The sequence below is a fragment of the Pholcus phalangioides genome, unplaced genomic scaffold (assembly GCF_987345545.1).
Source record: "Pholcus phalangioides strain wild (caught in Gottingen) unplaced genomic scaffold, Ppha-v1.0 ptg000011l_1, whole genome shotgun sequence".
In the NCBI taxonomy this organism is placed as follows: Eukaryota; Metazoa; Arthropoda; class Arachnida; order Araneae; family Pholcidae; genus Pholcus; species Pholcus phalangioides.
Genome location: NW_028301604.1, coordinates 50,070,580 through 50,092,756, shown reverse-complemented (window position 1 = coordinate 50,092,756; position 22,177 = coordinate 50,070,580). Strand labels below are relative to the sequence as shown.

Sequence of the window (22,177 nt, the reverse complement as noted above, 5' to 3'; positions counted from 1 at the left end):
CAATACGAATACTTTGGATATTTAAATGTAATATTTTCAAATCATCATATTTTGTATTTAAAAAATAATTGTTTCAGTCAGACCAGTTTTCCAGGTAAGGAGTCTCTGGAACACTCACATTTTCTTCGATTTCATCTTGGAACATTTTTTATGGTTGGCAGTTTGTTCAAATCAGTTGTTAATTTTATTCTATACACTTTTTCCCCATCACTTTGTCGCAGAAACACCTTACCGTCCTTTACCCATGCGTACTTATAGTTATTTTGTGATTTGCACTGTCTAGCAAGATAATACAGATGTTTTACATTTGGAGTCAAGTGTTCATTTATGAAGATTTTTGATTCTTTAAATTTTTCACTTACTTCACTTGCATCGATTCCTTTACGCTGTTTGTTTTTTGATAGCCACCTGTCACGGATAGAAACATCCTTAAATCTCACAATAACAGGTCTGATTTTACATCTATCACTTTTGGGGACTCTATGCATCTTGATAATGTCGCCTTCACAATACGTTCCCAGTTTCCTGCCAATCCAATTTTTTCTACCAACTGGTGAATATCCTCATTTTTCTCCTCTGGCAGATCTCTGATCTCGATGTTTGTCTCTCTGGATCATAGCCGTAACTCATCAATCTGCATCTCCAGTGTTTTGATCTTAGCTTTCTGTACATGTTGACTGTGTTCGAGGAGTTGATTTTGATTTTAGATCTTTGATCAGATCTTGTTGGGATTTCGTTAGCTTCTGGAGTTCCTCTATAGAACCGTTGCTGAAATCTATTGATTTTTTAAGATCGACAATTTCATTTGCAAGCCCTTTGCATTCACTACTGACTTGTTCTAACTGACGATTTAGCATAATCCTGATCTCATCCTTAAATTCACTGAACAATTTACTTAAATAATCGATGTCGTGGGTCTGTGTCGAACTGCAGTCTTGACATTTCCATCCCATTTTCTTTTCCTTAGGCATTTTCCTGAAGATTGCTTCAGCCACATCTACACACTTGGGATGAAATAAGCTCTCACACGTACCGGAACACTCAAAAACCTCAGCTCTATCAAAAATGACTCCACTGCACCTTTGACATCTCTGTGCCATGTTTACTATCTTTGAAGGCTCTCCACTCTGCACACAATCACTATTTTACAAGTAGGACTCAAATCCGATGCTTTCGAATGAATACAGACAGACTTTGTTATATTTTTCACGTTATGCTTTCGAAAAGGTTTTTCTCTGGCAGGTGTTTTCCAACAGAAAAAGAATTATAAATGAAGGTCCAGGAATGGTCATCATATCAGTTTGCGGTATACTTTACTATGACAGTCATGAGCCTTTTAAAACTAGTCTTGCGCTCTGCCAAATGTTTCAGAAAAAATGGAAATTATGTGGAAAAGCAGTTGAACATGTACTGTATTAGAAAAAAGAAGTACCTGAAATGTTGAGTCTATTCTTCCTCTTATAAGCTTAACTAGTGTTTTTCAAAAGCGCTTATCCAGGAACCCATCATCAAAGAAAAAAATTAGTCCTTAGTTTAAGTTTATGCCATTTCTGTTGATATATACACTGGCTTCCAAAAAGCTTTGCCTCCTCATTCTGAACAAACCCTAGAACTCTGCCGCAGGACTTCTCGCAGTCAAGATACTTTCCTGCTCAGTTTCATGTCACAGTCAAGGCCCACATCCTGGAGCACGACCTCTAGGCTGGGATCTTTGGTGCCCGAGCCAGACTTTTCACAGCCCCCCCCCCCCCTTCTTCTAGCGAATTTATAGCTCGAAAAACAAAAAATGATGGTAATTATCCTGAGCCCTGTCACCCCACCCCCTTGGCAGGAAACATGCTCAAAAGTCAAGCATAAGAAGGTGAAATGACAGAGATGGGAAAGGGGAAAATAAAGCTTTGATAAACATGAAATTGCACAAGAATTTAGCAAAAAGGTTTAAATGCATTAAAGGAAATAAGAATTATGTACAAAGATGAAAAATATATTTAACTTTCATACATTATACAAGGTGTCTACTAAAAGCAAAATTCTGTGACTTTTTCTCGGACTTTTTGGTGACCTTTTCGCATTCAACAAAATGAACCATGCTGGACTGTTTTCTTGCATCAGTGGTTTCCAAACTGTCAGTAGTGGCGACAGTTTTTGATCACTGCTTGCCGAGAAGTGTTAGGCCAGTCTGCGGCAAATAGAATGAAAGACATTCCATTGTCAAATAACACCATAGAAAGGTGCATATCCAACATGGCACTAGACACCAAAATGGAACTTGTAGAAAAGATTAAGATGTCAAAATTGTTTGCAATACAACTGGATGACTCCACTGATGTTCAAAACCATAGCATTTTGCTCACGCACGTACACTTTATTGGTCATGGTGATAATGACGTGAAGGAAGACATTTGGAGTGTTTTGAAATTAGCTGCAAACACAACAGGCAATGAAATTTTCAGTTTTGGATAATTTTATGAAAGATAAAAAGACTGGATTGGCCATGGAGGAATCTATATGATGAAATTAATCTATTGCTGATTTCAACTTGTGAAGCTCTCCTGCAATGTTACTCATGGTGAACTTGTTTTCTACTTCTTTATTTTGATCTTCGTCTGGTACCGCTTGTTGCATGAACAATCAGCTGCATTAATTCGTCCTTGGTCAATGCCTCTAAATTGCTATTAATTAGCTGTTCGAGTTCTCTTCTATATCCATATCATTGAACCTGTCTCCACCCACCTGTTTCGCTAATGTGACAATGTCTTTTATAATCTCTTCAGTTAACTCTGTAAAAATGGTTGTGTCCTGGAGTGCACATTCTGGCCAAAGGTCAATCCAACCTGAGTTGACTGTTTCTCTCTTAAGAGCTGCCATTGTTCTAGCGATGACAATAATGGCATTAGAGATAGTGAAATTCTTCCATACCTTCAAGATATTTTCTGCATTTGCTTCTTCTTCTATTGCATGCACAATCATCTTCATTGAGTGACATGTATAATGAGCTTCGAAGAATGCTCGCATTACCCCCTGATCAAGGGGAGCGAATGATAGATGTTGTATTAGGAGACATATAATGGACTTCCACACCATCAGCTTTGAACTCTTTGACATCTGGGTGTCCAAGAATTTTATTCAGTATCAAAAGAACTTTGAATGGCGTGTCTTTACTCTCAAGGTACTTCCTGACTTTTGGAACGAAACATCGTTTAAACCTAATCCAGGAAAAGTGTTTTCGTAGACCAAGCTTTTCTATTGTTCATCCAAAATACTGTGCGGGACTTTGACTTATGCTTTCCCTTCAATGCTCACGGATTCTCAGATTTGAAAATGACGGTTGGCCTTGCCATGTACCCATACGCATTTGCACAAACAACATAATGAGTGTGCCTTAAAACCAGGGGCTTGCTTTTCTTCTTGGGTTATAAATGTTCTCCGTGGCATTTTCTTCCGAAATAGTGCAGTTTCGTTAGCGTTAAACACCTGCTGAGGTGAATATCCCTTCTGTTCAATAATTTTCGGTAGAGTCTTTGGAAATTTTCTAGCTGCTTCCTGGTCGGCAGTGGCTTGATCGCCAGAGATTTTTACTTTGCGTAATTGAAATCATTTCTTAAACCTATGAAATCAACTTTTACTTGCATAAAATTCTGATGAAATAGACGTTTCCCTATCCCTTCCCTTTATAGAAGAGTACGTTAATCTTTTTGCTTTTCCCATTAAAATATTACAATCAGTTGGACTACCTTCTTTGTAGCAGTCTTGTACCATAAAAAAAACCCACCTGCATTTTCGGTATGAGAAACACATGGATTCCGCAAGCAATGTGAAGTTTTTGCTGACTTTGTTGATTCCATAATGGCGAGTCACAGCAGCAATTGACTTACTTTCGCCAAGCATAGCTAATATATCCAATTTTTCTTGTAAAGTTTTCACTTTTTTTTAGAGCACACTTTTTTAGAGCTTCACTTTTTTTGTTTCACACTTTTTAGAGCATTATCAGTAGCACTAGACAAATGAGCCATTGTTATGTTGAATTGTCAAAATTGATTGTAACCCCCTCTCTCCCTTCTCTGCCAACTCTAAATTGAAACGCTGAATAATTCCCTTGAGGACTTAGTACCTAGTACATTTTCATATAGTTTTGTATAGCCAAGGGACCTTTTTAACATACCCTCTAGAAAAATTCTCTTGGAAGCTTGATATAATTTCTACGCTACTGGTGGGTTAGAGTGTTTCTCTCGCTTGTGATTGAAATTTAAAATGTGTTAGTTTGATGGTTTGAAACTGCTGGAAATGTAGGTTGTCTTCGTTTTCGCTCTTCGGTGTCGCGGAAGCAAATAGTATAATGTGAAATATTGTAAAATAGTGTAATGTGAAATAACAGTAACAAGTAAACAGTGCGGAGTGAAGTTAACATATAAAGTAATTGGCGACCACATGACAGCTAACAGCTTTCCGAGGGTTCGCCCACAGGCTATCTTGTTTGATGGCACAGACCATCGTCATGTAGCTATTCATGTAAAATAGCTCCGGTCCGATTTTCACCTAGCATCAGAGATACATCTACAGTTCTTGCCTATTTGCACACTGGCTTCTAATAGAGACCCACCACGAATTCACTGCCAACGACCACCAGTGTAAAGACAGAGGGTTTCTTCAAAATATGGACAAACTTGTGATTCCGGAGTGTTTTCCCATTCAGCTGCCATCATCCTACCTTAACTCCAAATTCGTCCATCGACTGTTCACTGTCTTCGGACATTAAAACCTCCATATTAACCTCTTCGAGATTCAGCTGTCGTCCGCATCAATAGACACAATTAGTCTCCTTCTGCGGGTCGTCATCTTTGAACATTCGAACCTACAATCCTGATTTCTCACTTGTTAACGACGGACTGTTGGACAGAACGATAATATGTAAGTCTTTAATTTCAATCATTGCAACGATTTTCTTTTCTGTTTTGGAAAATTTGACCTTCATTCGGCAGCTATTTAAATTTTGTCTGTATAACCCTTTTAATTGTTAAAAGGTAGCTACCTATATATAACACACCTATTATTTTTTAATTGTTAAAATTAAATATTTTTTTTTACCTTAAAATTTGACCTTGATTTATTATTTGTTCACGAAAGTGTTGTGTTGTTTTCCTTCATCTTATGGATTGGTTAACCCCTTGTCTTGGTCCTATAATATTTATTCGAACCTGGGTGAATGGAATGGATTTCAATTTTGAATCAAAGGTAAAATAAATTAAGAAGGGTAAGGATCAAGACAATATCCTAAACATACAGAACTCAAATTTTGTAAACAAAACATGTCAATGACGATTGCTGTGAGCGTTGCTGAAAAAAATTCCAATGAAGGAAAAAACCGCAAATGGAAGGGGGGGGGGTGACTATATATCATTTCCTGGTAATATATACTATTGAAAAGCAAATTACAGACAGAATGTTAATATTTTGCCACCACCACCCCTTACAAAATCAAATTGTTTATATGATCTTGCACAGAATACCAGTTTCCTTGGAAATCCACACAGAGATAATTGAATTCAAATCATTCTTCAACATATAAAGGTTAAAGGTTTTCTACCCACAGACAGGAAAAAAAAAAAACAAGAGGATAAAATGTTTTTTCAGAAGAGATAGAAAAGAAGTTAAGAGCTGGTATTGGCTTTGTTTTCAACAATGGAAAGGAGGGTCTCTCCACTTTAGATCACTTCACCTATTTACTCAGGGGGCAGATTGTTCCCTGGCCAACATTTTTTTCCAGTATATATATATATATGTAAAATCCCACCTTTCAACTGATAAGGCATTTCTCTCAGTAGATCTGGAGGAAAAATACTGATAAGGATTTTTTTTTTCACTCCTTGGGGATCTGAAAAATAATCTTCCATGGAAGAAAGTGAAGGTAAACCACTTGAATGTAGATTTATTCTTTGATTTTTTTCTTTCTCTCCTTCAGATTTTCCCTGACTTTTGACAAATATTTCACATTTTCCCCAATCATTTTCCGATTCCCTGACTTTCCAGGTCACTGGGAACCCTGAAATAGATTTGTTCAAAAATAGATGTATTCAGTCTGATATTTCGGTATGATATTTTCAGTTGAGAATGGTATGATATTTTCAGTTGAGAATGGTATGATATTTTCAGTTGAGAATGGTATGATATTTTCAGTTGAGAATGGTATGATATTTTCAGTTGAGAATGGTATGATATTTTCAGTTGAGAATGGTATGATATTTTCAGTTGAGAATGGTATGATATTTTCAGTTGAGAATGGTATAATATTTTCAGTTGAGAATGCATTGATATTTTCATATTAAGAAATAATTTAATTATTTGTAAATATATGTCTAAATATTTCCTGTTCATTTATTGAACAGTTTCACATTTAGTCTCATATTTTCATTTGAAATTTGAACTGAAAATATCAAATCATCCTCAAATGAAAATATCAAAACCTTCTCAAATGAAAATATCAAACACTTGTCAAATGAAAATATCAAACACTTGTCAAATGAAAATATCAAACACTTGTCAAATGAAAATATCAAACACTTGTCAAATGAAAATATTAAACACTTGTCAAATGAAAATATCAAACACTTGTCAAATGAAAATATCAAACCCTTCTAAAATGAAAATATCAAACCCTTCTCAACTGAAAATGAAGCCATTCTCATAATATATTTTATATATGTATACAAAATATCAGATATATAATGAAAATATCAGATGCGAGATGAGAGAGTAAGAGATAAGAATTAAAATAGTTTTTTCTTATTAATGAACAGCAAAAGGAAATGTTCTTGTTAAGTGAAATGTTCTCCTTTTTAATTTCTATCATGCTTAAAATATTTATAATAAACAGTCGGTTGACCATTTTATGGAAAATATCAGATATTTTAGAAAATATCACAATACTTATGAATCCTGAAAACAATAACCTGACTTAAAACACAATCTGCATTTACATTGTCTTGCCCTAAAAATTTTTTTTAAATTCAACACATTTTGAACAAATCTTTAGAGATTGCTCTTGATTTCACATTTTAAGAACCAAAAGGTTTACCAGCAAGGTTTGTATAAAAAAAAGATGAATACATAAGAAAGAAAATCTGCAAATTTGTCCTGTCAAGGTATGGGCATTGGAAAAGTTTACTTTGAATTCCACCATCAGTCTTGGAATAAATTACTGATGTAAATCAGAGTATCACTGAATTGAGCTCAAGCCGAGTGCATAACACTTCACACACTCATGGGGGCATAACACTTCCACCACTTGATCCTATTTACTTTGGTCTTGATCAGTGACGTCAAAATCATGCTTTCACTTGCATCATTTCTAAAGTTCCAGTTTGCAAGAATTCCAAGCGTGTCAAACACCCATTCAACCCATCTGCAAGCAATATTTACAATAAAAAGAACTTATATCTCATTTCAGCTACCACTAACTATCTAGAAGTCATTTCTATTACGCAAGAGATTTTCGCATATATATATATATGTATATATATATTTTTTTTTTCTCAAGATTGTAAAAATTTTTGATTATAAAAAAATTTCCAATTCTATATTTTTCACATAACATTTGTGCTGGTGTTCTATGTTCTAGCTTTTTAAACAGTTCAACTGTCTCACACCTGAAACATTGTTTCAGTTTGTAGATTATAACTAACTGTCACACAACTTGACGTTTCCAGCATGCTTAAAAATTAACTTAGATAATCACAAAAAATAATATAGCGTTGGCAAGTTCTAAAACACCTAGGTTAACTGTACAATGCAGAGAAAAGAAATGAAGGAAAAAACGTTCTTTTGTTCGAAGCTGACTTTTTGACTAATAACATTTATTGAGACAGAAAGGTGCATCATTGTTTCCCCTCTCCTAGAAGCTTGAAAACCATAGTGAACACCGATAATAAGTGGTATAAAACAAAGAAAAGCATTTGGGTAAAGAAAAAAGATTGAAATTCCTGGTTCAGAGAAGGTCTACAATACAAACAAAAACCATAAAAGGTCTATCATAAAAAAAAACCCATTACCATAATTTTTGGTGCATGAGAATGAAAAATGCATTCAATCATGGTCAAATTTGCAGACAAGGTTTAAACAATAATCTTAGGTTAATCCTTAGTCTAAAACTGAATTTCTAGAGGCCTAAAATGCTCTGATGCTTATAAAAAATAATCCATGAGACAAGGACAGTTTCTCTCGAATTGTTTCACAGATATTGGGAAAAAATGAATCGCGCGTCAATCAGTGAGAAGTATGTTTGAGACCACGTGACATGAAGGAAAATTTTGGGAATTTTTTTCCCCTTCATATAGCCAATGACTGGCATGCATTAAAAATATATTTCTTCAGTGATGCTGTCATGCCGTTCTTCATGCTTATTATTATTTAAGCAGGATATCAAATTTAATACATGAATTTCATTATTTGTGATCTTTCCTGCATAATAGCTCTGCGAAATGACGGAAATGTACCTTGATTCTTGACAGAGTTCAAGTCAGTTTGAGGAATAATTTAAATTATTAAACTTCTTTCATAAGAGTACATTCCAATATGTGAATTTAAAATTTAGTTCCTTATTTGGCAAGCAAAAACATAATTCGGCCCTTTATTTCACAAGAAATATTACTTTAATAAATAAAATGGTTAATTAAATAAATTTCATGTTTTGTGATCATATTGTGATTATTTTTAAAAAATAAGTATAAAAAATTAATTTCTCCCAAATGCAATGCCACTGCAATTGCAAAAAATACTATAATCTGAATCACTCAATGAGTAGCTCTTCCTTGCAACATGGAGCGAAAACCATACTTGCTCAAACATCAAGCTTCGCGCTGGTATGGAAATTTCCCTTTTCTCCTTGAACAGCATGGATTATTCTTTACAAGCATCAGCAGAATGCTATGACAAAGATTTTATTAAAGAATTCTTGAACACAGTAATTGAAAAAAGTAAACAAAGTAGTAGAAGCTATTGAAGAGAGAAAATGGAAAGAAGCTGGAGAAGATGATTGGCGAATCAAACAAATGAATTTCTAAAAATGCAACTAGAAAATGAAAGAATCTGTGACGGTGCAGTGGGTGAATCTACAATGAATTCAACAGCAAGACCAGATCAAGAGCTACATAATATTTTTAAAAAGTTTGATCCCAAGAGAAATCACATCAGTCTCTATCTAGTACGGTTTGAAAGACGAGCAAAAAGAGTCAAAATCAAAAAGAACTCTGTCAGACCATACAAGGCCCAGGATCTGTCCCTTCTGGGATATAAGCCCTTTACCTGTGTGTGTATATGTGGGGGGGGGGGGGGAAGAATTCTGGGTCTCATATCTCATTGGACTGTTACTTTATGATGTAGCACAAGTCAGTCATAGGAAATAAAAAAACAACAGATGGCTACGACCAAGTCAAATTCATCCTGCTTAAGAGATATAAGCTTACTCCCGAGATATTTTGACAGATGTTCACGGAGCACAACAAATAATCCGAGGCAACATGGGATGATATTGTTCATGACCTTAGAAACTTCTTTGCTGAATGGATCCAAGGCTTGGAGATTAGTACTTATACAAATACAAATACAATGCCACAACAGACAAAATGCCCAACGAGGTGGCTGATAAAAAGATGCCCATAAAAATATGATTGTCATATATTTCAAAAATACAGCAACCCAATTAAAAATGCAATTAACACAAATTATAAACAATATATACACATGATAAAATATTATACAACGCCCATAAAGAATACTTATGGTTGTCTTATTCTAAGTATGGATAGCTTCTCGATTAACCCCAACATGTTTACCGTACTTCTTTTTAAACGTGTCAATTGTGTTAGAATTTACTACCTCCGGGGGTAAGCTATTCCATTTATTAACAACCCTATTAGAGAAAAATTCCCTGCGACACCATAACCTTGCATTGTCCCTCACCAATCGATACTGGTGTCCCCTTGTAAAAGCAGTCGATTAGCGGTGTACTAAAAGTTCATGGTCCATCCTATCCATCCCATTGAAAATTTTAAACACTTCGATCATATCTCCTCGACACCTGCGTTCATCCAATGTAAACATATTCAAAAAATGAATTCTCTCTTCATAACTCAAGCCCTGTGTGCCAATAAGGACACGCGCAGATCTTCTCTGCACCCCTTCAACCAAGTCTATGTCCCTCTGTAGGTATGGTCTCCAAAACCTTACAGCATACTCCAGTCCAGGACGAACTAAGCCTCGAAAAAGCGGAAGAATGACTTTAGGAGAACGAGAAGAGACCTTTTTGAAAATGAGACCAAGCATTCTATTCGCTTTTTTGACCACCGCTGAACAATGTTCAGAAAACCTAAGTCGCTCGTCAATGAGAATTCCCAAATCGGTGACCCTAGTTGAATCCGGGATACTGACACCATTCAACTCGTAAGAGAACCGTGGGTTGTTTGAACCAAAATGAGCGACCATGCACTTATCTACGCTAAATGTCATGTTCCATTCATTTGCCCATGCTGCAATCCTGTTTAAGTTGGTCTGGAGCAACTCCCTATCGCTTTCATTCCTGATTACCCCCATTAGCTTCACATCATCTGCGAATTTGCTAATAACCCAACGATACCATGATCGAGTTTGTCGATAAAAAGTGAAAAAAGTATGGGGCCAAGGACACTTCCCTGAGGAACTCCACTTGTGACGTCTGTCCAACCAGAGAATTCCCCGTTCACCTCGTTGCGACCTATCTCTTAACCACGATTCTCTCCAATTCAGCAAGTTGCCCCCTATACCAATCTCGTGTAAACACTTCAAGAGTTTGCCATGTTGGACCAGATCGAATGCCTTCTGGAAATCAAGATAAACAATGTCGACATTTTTGCTCTTACCCAAAGCCTTAGTCACGTAATCATAGAAGCAAAGGACGTCACACACGACTTTCCCTTCCTGAACCCATGCTGATTATCCGACAATACATTACTCTCGTCTATCCACTTCACAAACTGCCTTTTGATGATAATTTCCAAAATTTTCGAGAGGGAGCTCGTCAAACTCATTGGACCATAATTTGACACCGCTTCTCTACTACCCTTCTTAAATATCAGAACAACGTTAGCAAGTTTCCAATCTCTTGGGACGATACCCTCAGCAACACTACTCTTGTATATCTGTGCCACTGGCCCCAACAATTCATTAGCACATTCCCTGAGGACCCTGGGATAGATATCATCTGGTCCTGGTGCTTTGCTTGCACATACATTTCTTAGAAGATTTAGGACCTCCACGTCTTCTACTTGAATATCGTTGAGGGTTTTATTGCCCCATGCAACACCCGTATATCGAATATCATTATCTCCATTAAAAACCGACGCGAAAAAGTCATTGAAAGCAATCCACATGTCTACATTGCTCTCTAACCTAGACCCTCCTATCGAGAGGGGGCCAACTGTACCCTTACATCCATTATTGACGTATCGAAAAAATGATTTTGGGTCAGAGCCAATGTTATCTGCCAATCTAGATTCAACTTCTTTTTTACTATCCCTTATCGCTTTCTTCAACACTCTTCTTTTATCAGTAAACAATGATATGTAACCTCGTCCACTTTTACACTCTCTGAATGCTCTTTTCTTTTCAAGATAAAAGGTTCCGCATGCTATCCGTGAACCATAGAAGGTGTGATGTACAAACACGCTTTTTTCGAACAAAAGGTATCACCTCATGCAAAACAGAGGACAGCTTCATACTAAATTCTTCCCATTGACTTACCACCCCTACTGATTCCAACCGGTCTTTGAAAACTTCCGCTAACCTTCTTCTCAAAACATCAAAGTTAGTTCTCCGAAAACAAGGAACCAGTCTTTTGTTATCAACCTTACCCGAGGAAAAGTTAGTGAAATCAGACGATACGATGATCACTGGAAGAAAACTCTTCCCCCACTGAAACATGTTCAACTAGATCCTCAGAACTAGTAAGAACTAAATTCAAAATAGCAGTACCCCTAGTGGCTTCTGATACATTGATACATGCTGATGCAAAAAATTTTCGAGCACCAACTTAAGAAAGTCTCTTTCATACTGATTTCCAGATGAAAGGTCCTCCCACTCAATACCTGGGTAATTGAAATCCCCTAGTATGACAACCCTCTTTCGCTTACACATGTAGGAAATTTCATCATGCAATTTGGCGATGTAGTTTTGATCCCTATTCGGTGGATTGTAACAAACCCCAACAATAAGTTCATGACGTCTTTTGTTCTCAAGCTCAACCCATACAGTTTCAATATCACTTCCCTTCATGTTACACTCTCCAGCCTTCAAACAGGATTTCACATATATCAACACTCCACCCCCTTTCCTATCAGATATATTTCTCAAAAAAGTATCGTATCGTGAGATGTGTAAGAAAGATTCATCCCCATCGTTTCCCCAAGATTCTGTAATGGCTATAAGATCCAAGTCCTCCTCAAATATCATAGTTTCTAAAAAATCTTTATTACCCAAGCTCTTGCCATTTATTAACACACATTTTAATTTGCCAAGTGATTTAGTGTCAATCGAGAAGCCATCCAAGTCAGAGGTGGGTAATTCCCCGTCAGTACTGTTGTGATTATCATTAAATAACCCACATTCCTGACTACGGGGTCTGGGAGTAAAAAGGTCTTCTGAAGAATTGTCTAATTTGATTATTACGGAACAAATAAAACAGAAAGTACCCTCAGAGAACTACAGTGTGCTATGCTATACGAACAACAAACCAAGTGTGGTTGTTTAAAAGATTGGTGAAAGAGCACATCCAAAGGAAAAGCAGTTTTTTTGTGCAGGGTAACATGTTGTTTCAGGAACATAAAATTGCTGGGGAAGCAGGTAATCAGTCGGTTCAGCCGAAAAACCCAAAGCAACAAGTTTTGGAATTAGCTCATAAATCTGTGTTAGGTAGTCATTTGGGGCAAAAGAAAAGCCATCATTAAACTTTCAAACCATCAAGAGAAGAAAGATCTATTATCAGGAACAAATGTCTCGTGCAGATGCATTGACAAGATTGATTGCCAGTGAATAACTGAAAACAATTTGTATATAACTTGTGCACACATTTGTTTTCTTTGATTTTGCATTTGCGTTCAAAGTTGGTAATCTCAGAATTTTGTCATATTGTGAGAATTTTTTTCATTTGGCATTCAATTTTATTATGCTTGAAACTGAAAATTATGTAGTGCTCTAAATTATCTAATGGACTGGGACAATTTTCAACAATTTTGACAGTAGGAAGCATTTTTGATGAAAAGCAAGCAAACACCTTTATCTGAATGTATTTGATGTGCTGATTAAAAATATTTTGTTTGCCACTCTCAACTTTGATGTTATATGCTTCAAATCTCTAAAAGACAAAATGGCAGCCATATGAAACGAGATCCTAATAAGTTTTGAAGGAGCAGAAAGAAAATAGTGATCTTTTTGTCAAACATTATGTTTTAAGATATTCTGAATCCAAATATTATGTTTGCTAATCTGAAATCTTAACATATTTGCTCCAAATTGCTAAAAAAAAAAATGGCAGTCATAGGAAATGAGGTCCTAATAACTTTTGAAGGAGGAGAAAGAAAATAGTGATCTTGGTGGTAAACATGTTTTTAGAAATGCTGAGTCAAAATGTTATGAAAATAGTCAATATACTATTATTATTTATTAGAGCTCAGCATGATGGTCTGTGGGATCTTCATCTTTTTGCATTCAGAGAAATAATTCTATACTTGCACCACTAAGATCACACCAACTACGCAAGATGGAGATGTGTGTATATTGCAGCGATGAACCAGCTACCTGAAGATGTAAAAGATGAATTTCAGAAAGAGAAATTTTTTGTCAAAGAATCAAATAAAAGATTCAACCAAGTAGATCCTGATCACAGCTTGAAGTGGTTGAATCATCTAGCTTATATTACTGAAGGGAGCATCCAGCCGCCGTGACGTTGTCTACATTTAATGCAAGGATACCACGTGACTCGGTGCAAATAAACACGATCCCCCATAGAGAGATCCCCCATAGTCATTTGGGGCAAAAGAAAAGCCATCATTAAACTGTCAAACCATCAAGAGAAGAAAGATCTATTATCCAGTGCCGTCTTAAGGCATGGGCTCACCCGGGCACGGCCCGGGGGCCTCAAGAGAAAAGGGGGCCTCACAAAAATGGGATCTGGTTGAGATTTTCGAAAATTTGCCCGGTAGGGCCTCAGGAAAATCATTGGCCCGGGGGCCCCATGATGCTCTTAAGACGGCCCTGCTATTATCAGGAACAAATGTCTCGTGCAGATGCATTGGCAAGATTGATTGCCAGTGAATAACTGAAAACAATTTATATATAACTTGTGCACACACTTGTTTTCTTTGATTTCGCATTTGCGTTCAAAGTAAGTTATCTCAGAATTTTGTCATATTTTGAGAAATGTTTTCATTTTGCATTCAATTTTATTATGCTTGAAATTGAAAATTATCATTGATCATTTTTGTCGCACCACGGTCATTTTCTGCACACGATTGCTAATTAGACTGGGACCTACAATTTATTGCCGATTCCGAACGGCAGGCTTGTTTTTTATACTCATCAAGAGTTTGGTGTGCTAACCGCTCGCTGGGGGACTCCCTGGGGTAGCAATTTTTTTTTTGCTTAGGTCAAGTCACCGTTTTTTGTTGTACCCCTGTGTCAGGAAAGTTTTCTGATAAAAACGAACCGGGTATCGAACTCGCGACACCTCTAAACATCCTTTGGTACTTGAGGCGAGCATCTTATTGACCGGGCTACCGTGCCCAATTGAAAATTATATACTGCTGTAAATTATCTATTGGGCTGTGTGTGTGACAATTTAGATCTGATTCCACATTATGACCTGCCACATAGGCAATTACAAGGCGCTAGAGAATATTTCTGCTAGTTTCCTTGCCACTTACTACCAATTTAACTTCACAGAGGCATGCATTTGATTTATGTACAGGATCTCTGAAATTGGCTTGTGTGACTTTTATCAAGAGCCATCATCCTTTCCTTCACAAAGGTGACTAGCTTTGACTGGCCCAGTGTTTCAGCTTTGAGGAGAATATCTTGGATATCTGAAGTAGCTAAATCCTTTGTGAATGGAGGAACCGATAACAAACATCTTCTGCAACTACTTTGAATCTCCGTAAGACACAATGTTGTTTTTATCAATATTGTCTTTATGGTCAACCATGAATAATGTCCTCGTTTTGCATGCTATGCTGGCCCTTAGATTGTATGACAGTCCACCTTACTAATGCAGAATTTGTTTTTGTTATTCCAATGATGCACCACCTTTCTTTCCAACTGCATTCAACCCATCAAGCTTATATTAATGGAGGGAGCATGACGTCAGCGGTCTCCGCCTTGGCAGTGCTGAGAACGGTGTCCCCCAACATCTTTTGCCGGAAGACCATGTGACTCGGTGCAAACAAACACAATCAGCCATAGAGATCAATGTTAAAATTTGCCGATTTTATCATGGAAATGTGGGAATTTAATAGGGTTTTCTGCCACATCCATAATTTTAAAAATTGTATTTAATTCTCGATTTTTGAAATATTGAGTTCACTTAGAGATACGAAGCTCAGAAAATTAAATATAAAATAATGAGCCAGACCCACTTTTGAGGTTGATATCCGTGCAATAACTTTAATTTCAGCTTTTTATTTATATCTTCTAAAGCACGAAAATGAAAATTAATGTCTCCGTATTGTCTTATATTATCCACTTGCATCAATCCATATAGTTTGGGATGTTTTGAAATTAATTATGGGCCCATATACACTCATGTCCATAAATTAAGGAAAATTCAGAATCACACGGAAATCAAAATCGAAAGTAAAAATTTCACCTGTAGAATTATCACACACATCTGCAAGAATGATATGCAAATTTCAGGAAGCCACCAGATGATGCCGATAGTACGTCACAATGACGAGAGTGTAAGAGGGGGTATATAAGGAATGGTGGCAAAGAAGTAAAATTGTTCACAAGAGTTCTGTAAGGCGCTCAGTGCCATAAGCGAATAGTTATGACACAGAGGACGCATGTGGATGATTTTTTACGTGGTAGAATTATCGGACGCTTGGAATGTGGGCGTACTCAGATGGAAGTATCCGAGGAACTTGGAATTGCCCAAAGTGTCAGCTCTAGGCTTTGGCAACGATTCCAAGATAACGGAAATGTCAGTAGACGTTACAGTACAGTCACCCCCGAGTTACAACGCCGAATGAAGACTGGCATTTGGCAGTAACTGCCAAAAGAAGCAGACGGAGCACAGCATCCGACCTGTCTCGTCAGCTTTCTGCAGCCACGGGTACCACAGTTTCAAGGCAAACCGTGTACAGACGTTTGGGAGATATTGGTCTATATGCTCGCAGGCCTGTCAGATGTGTTCTGCTCACGGCAACTCACTGTCGGCAGCGACTAGCCTGGAGTAGAGAACATGCAATGTGGACATCGTCACAGTGGGCTTGTGTGATGTTTTCCGACGAGTCCAGGTTTAGCTTGCAGTCTGATTCACGTCGGACTCTGATATGGAGAACGCCACATACCCGTTACCACCAAGACAACATGATTGAACGACACCGTTACAGTGGTGCAGCATTGCTCGTTTGGGGTGGAATTATACTGGGTTCCAGAACAGATCTGCATGTTCAAACCGGAACTATGAAAGCCCAAATTTATCGGGACATCATTCTACTTCACCAAACACCAACTTTAGCCATATCGCTATATTGCAATTTACTGCCATTAGTGAGATGGGTTGGAAGTGATTGGTTGGTCGCCTCGAGTTCGTTAGGGAAAATATCTTATCTACATCCTCCCTTGGGTTCGAACCCGGGACCCAGACAACAACCTTCATGATGGTAGACGAGCATCTTACCACCATGCCACTCGGGCATGGGACATCATTCTGGAACAACATGTACGTTGGTTTAGGGGTGCCATGGGCACAGAATTTGTGTTTATGGATGACAACGCCCGTCCTCACCGAGCAAACATCGTAAACGAATGCCTTGAATCTAAGGATATAACCAGTATGGAATGGCCAGCATTCTCACCTGACTTGAATCCGATAGAGCATGTGTGGGACATGCTTCGCCAACGAGTTGCAGCCCGTCAACCACCTCCTACATGTGTACCGGAACTTCGGAGAGCATTGCTTGCTGAGTGGAGTGATCTTCCCCAAGATCCATCAGATCGATAATTTGATACTCAGCATGCCTAGGCGTTGTACGGACTGTATTTCATCGCATGGGAGACATACAATGTATTAACCATCATACCAACCATGTAATAGTAAGTTTTTGTAAAGGAGATATTTTAAACAATTGCTCCAGGGAGCAAAAGTCATAGTTTTTATGAATGGTATTACACATACGCCATCGTTTTTGTTCTTTATCTTTTGTTTAATAAATGGGCTTTAAAATAAGTAACATTTGTTTTGTTTCTGAACCTTTATTTTCCGGAGCTGGCATTATCCTTAATTTATGGACATGAGTGTAAATTAATTAAAGAAATTCTGCAGCTTTAATCAAGCATTTTTTGAAGCAAAAACAGGCAGATTAATAACTTAAAAACAATTTCGAAATTTTAACCAAAGATAATTTTAGCATTAATGAAAGTGATAATTCCAAAATTAATGAAAGTGATAATTCCATAATTAATGAAAGTGATAATTCCATAATTAATGAAAGTGATAATTCCAAAATTAATGAAAGTGATAATTCCAAAATTCATGAAAGATAATTCCAAAATTAATGAAAGTGATAATTCCAGCATTAATGAAAGATAATTCGGAATTAATGAAAGAAAAATTCTAGTTTTAATGACACATAATTTCAATTCCAAAATATATTCAAGCCACAATTTCAGCATTAATAATGAAAGAAATAATTCCAGAAATTCCAAAATTTGCCTATGTGGCAGGTCATAATGTGGAATCAGATCTAAATTGTCACACACACAGCCCAATAGATAATTTACAGCAGTATATAATTTTCAATTGGGCACGGTAGCCCGGTCAATAAGATGCTCGCCTCAAGTACCAAAGGATGTTTAGAGGTGTCGCGAGTTCGATACCCGGTTCGTCCTTATCAGAAAACTTTCCTGACACAGGGGTACAACAAAAAACGGTGACTTGACCTAAGCAAAAAAAAAATTGCTACCCCAGGGAGTCCCCCAGCGAGCGGTTAGCACACCAAACTCTTGATGAGTATAAAAAACAAGCCTGCCGTTCGGAATCGGCAATAAATTGTAGGTCCCAGTCTAATTAGCAATCGTGTGCAGAAAATGACCGTGGTGCGACAAAAATGATCAATGATAATTTTCAATTTCAAGCATAATAAAATTGAATGCAAAATGAAAACATTTCTCAAAATATGACAAAATTCTGAGATAACTTACTTTGAACGCAAATGCGAAATCAAAGAAAACAAGTGTGTGCACAAGTTATATATAAATTGTTTTCAGTTATTCACTGGCAATCAATCTTGCCAATGCATCTGCACGAGACATTTGTTCCTGATAATAGATCTTTCTTCTCTTGATGGTTTGACAGTTTAATGATGGCTTTTCTTTTGCCCCAAATGACTATGGGGGATCTCTCTATGGGGGATCGTGTTTATTTGCACCGAGTCACGTGGTATCCTTGCATTAAATGTAGACAACGTCACGGCGGCTGGATGCTCCCTTCAGTAATATAAGCTAGATGATTCAACCACTTCAAGCTGTGATCAGGATCTACTTGGTTGAATCTTTTATTTGATTCTTTGACAAAAAATTTCTCTTTCTGAAATTCATCTTTTACATCTTCAGGTAGCTGGTTCATCGCTGCAATATACACACATCTCCATCTTGCGTAGTTGGTGTGATCTTAGTGGTGCAAGTATAGAATTATTTCTCTGAATGCAAAAAGATGAAGATCCCACAGACCATCATGCTGAGCTCTAATAAATAATAATAGTATATTGACTATTTTCATAACATTTTGACTCAGCATTTCTAAAAACATGTTTACCACCAAGATCACTATTTTCTTTCTCCTCCTTCAAAAGTTATTAGGACCTCATTTCCTATGACTGCCATTTTTTTTTTAGCAATTTGGAGCAAATATGTTAAGATTTCAGATTAGCAAACATAATATTTGGATTCAGAATATCTTAAAACATAATGTTTGACAAAAAGATCACTATTTTTTTTCTGCTCCTTCAAAACTTATTAGGATCTCGTTTCATATGGCTGCCATTTTGTCTTTTAGAGATTTGAAGCATATAACATCAAAGTTGAGAGTGGCAAACAAAATATTTTTAATCAGCACATCAAATACATTCAGAAAAAGGTGTTTGCTTGCTTTTCATCAAAAATGCTTCCTACTGTCAAAATTGTTGAAAATTGTCCCAGTCCATTAGATAATTTAGAGCACTACATAATTTTCAGTTTCAAGCATAATAAAATTGAATGCCAAATGAAAAAAATTCTCACAATATGACAAAATTCTGAGATTACCAACTTTGAACGCAAATGCAAAATCAAAGAAAACAAATGTGTGCACAAGTTATATACAAATTGTTTTCAGTTATTCACTGGCAATCAATCTTGTCAATGCATCTGCACGAGACATTTGTTCCTGATAATAGATCTTTCTTCTCTTGATGGTTTGAAAGTTTAATGATGGCTTTTCTTTTGCCCCAAATGACTACCTAACACAGATTTATGAGCTAATTCCAAAACTTGTTGCTTTGGGTTTTTCGGCTGAACCGACTGATTACCTGCTTCCCCAGCAATTTTATGTTCCTGAAACAACATGTTACCCTGCACAAAAAAACTGCTTTTCCTTTGGATGTGCTCTTTCACCAATCTTTTAAACAACCACACTTGGTTTGTTGTTCATATTGCTTTATAATTATTGTTTTTATAACAACGTGATCCTCACGGATTCCCAAGGGATCAACATGATCCGTCCAGGGAATTGATTCATATAACATAGCACACTGTAGTTCTCTGAGGGTACTTCCCGTTTTATTTGTTCCGTATAATAATCAAATCAGACAATTCTTAAGAAGTGCTAATCTCCAGATCTTGGATCCATTCAGCAAAGAAGTTTCTAAGATCATGAGCAAAATCATCCCATGTTGCCTCGGATTATTTGTTGTGCTCCGTGAACATCTGTCAAAATCTCTCGGGAGTAAGCTTATATCTCTTAAGCAGGATGGATTTGACTTGGTCGTAGCCATCTGTTGTTTTTTCATTTTCTCTGACTATGACTTGTGCTACATCATAAGGTAACAGTCCAATGAGATATGAGACTCAGAGTTCTTTCCCCCCCACCCACACACACACAGGTAAAGGGCTTATATCCCAGAAGGGCAGACCCTGGGCCTTGTATGGTCTGACAGTTCTTTTTTGACTTTGACTCTTTTTGCTTCTCTTTCAAACAGTACTAGGTAGAGACTGATGTTGTTTCTCTTGGGATCAAACTTTTTCAAAATATTATGTAGCTGTAGTTCTAGTCTTTCTGTTGAAAGACTAGAACTGATTCATCGTAGATTCACCCACTGCACTGTCACAGATTCATTTCCTAGTTGCATTTTTTGAAATTCATTTGTTTGATTCGCCAATCATCTTTTCTGGCTCCTTTCCATTTTCTCTCTTCAATAGCTTCTACTCCTTTCTGTTTACTTTTTTCAATTACTGTGTTCAACGATTTTTTCGATAAAATCTTTGTCATAGTATTCTGCTTCAGTTATTGCAGCTTTGACTTCAAGTACTTTCATATCCATGATATTGTCAACTCTTATTTGTCACTCTTTACAGCCACATTTCTGAGGATTTGCACCAGGCTATAGTGCGCTTCATTTTATATCTGATTTATTTTGATTATTATGTATTACACAAATAATGATGCCTAGAAATATTTTGATTGTTGAATACTTATATACAAATTCTACAACATGCAAATTGCCCAATGAGGTGTGACTATACGCTACTTAAAATTCATCTAGTTTGAAGATTTTAAAATGATATTTTCATATGCATACAAGAGAATTCAGTTTGTGTTTATGTGTAAACCCAATCTTGTATGGAGGGGGGGGGGAGAGGGTGTTAAGTTCTTGTAAGCAAAAGACCCTCCGTTCCCTGAAGAGAGAATGGTTCTATTTGCTAGGTGGACGAACGACAAGACCGGGAGAGAAAATGGGGAGAACTGAGGAGGATTGTTGTCTCCCAGTGTATGTTATTATTTTCATATTATTGCTAATAAATTTTCATTTACGTTTGCTTCAATGAGTGCTGGCCATTCTGAGGACCTTGGAACACTACAAATATAATAATTGAAATGGTTAGACCAAAAGTTGGCACAACACCCTATTTCGTTGTAGACAAATGACAGGTGAAAACGTCTGTTAGTGGGTGTTGATGAATTTAATAAATACCTTATTGCTGAAATGGATTTCTATGAATTTTCCAAAGCGACTGCTGTTGTTGTTTCTCATGGTTTTTGCATTCCCGAAAGCTTCCAATACTGGATTAGCTGCAGAGAACAGAGAGTTATTGAAAAATAACACTTCAGAATAATTAAAAAAAAACAACTACCCATTCTCACAAATAAGCAATAAAATAAAGACGACAACATAAAAATAAGCCTATTTTGACAGTACATCTTTCAACTAAAAATATTCCTGAAAATCATTAGTTACACAAGAAATAAAAATAGACACTGTGACATGCAAAGTTAGCAGAAGCTTGGAAATCATGCTAATAATAAAAAACAAGACAGACATGCAATAAAAGATCAAAGCTCTCAGAAATAGCTAAAGAAACAAAGTTTATAGACTGTTTTACCAGACTGCAAAGATCAGAAAAGGCCATTGTGGTGTGCCAATATGAAGAAGGGAGAAGCCACTTTAACACAAATTCTTATTCTGGTCATATTTCATCCAACATAAAAAACAAAAGAAACATCCTCTACTTCTCTATACCTGTTTCTGAAATTTAGAAGCAATAGGGAATGAGCATGATTAATAAAAATACTGAAAGAAACATGTATTAATGTAATTTCTGGTAAATAAAATGCTGGGATGTGTAGGTCGCACTAAAAAAAAATGAACAGAGGGGAAAAATATTGTTTTTGTAACATTATTTC

The 22,177-nt window shown here is 36.7% G+C and overlaps 1 protein-coding gene across 3 annotated transcripts in view; it reads right to left on the bottom strand.

Moving 5' to 3' along the window:
• Nucleotides 1-22,177, bottom strand: part of jar (Myosin heavy chain 95F jaguar) — a 396,549-nt gene that overhangs the window by 304,245 nt on the left and 70,127 nt on the right. For 2 of the 3 annotated variants that reach the window (XM_089239616.1, XM_089239617.1), the window contains exon 7: nucleotides 21,468-21,565. In XM_089239616.1, the coding sequence (XP_089095742.1) occupies nucleotides 21,468-21,565 (98 nt within the window). Of the gene's footprint in view, nucleotides 1-21,467; nucleotides 21,566-21,876; nucleotides 21,989-22,177 lie in introns of those variants that run through there. The other variant, XM_089239618.1, reaches the window with a different exon arrangement.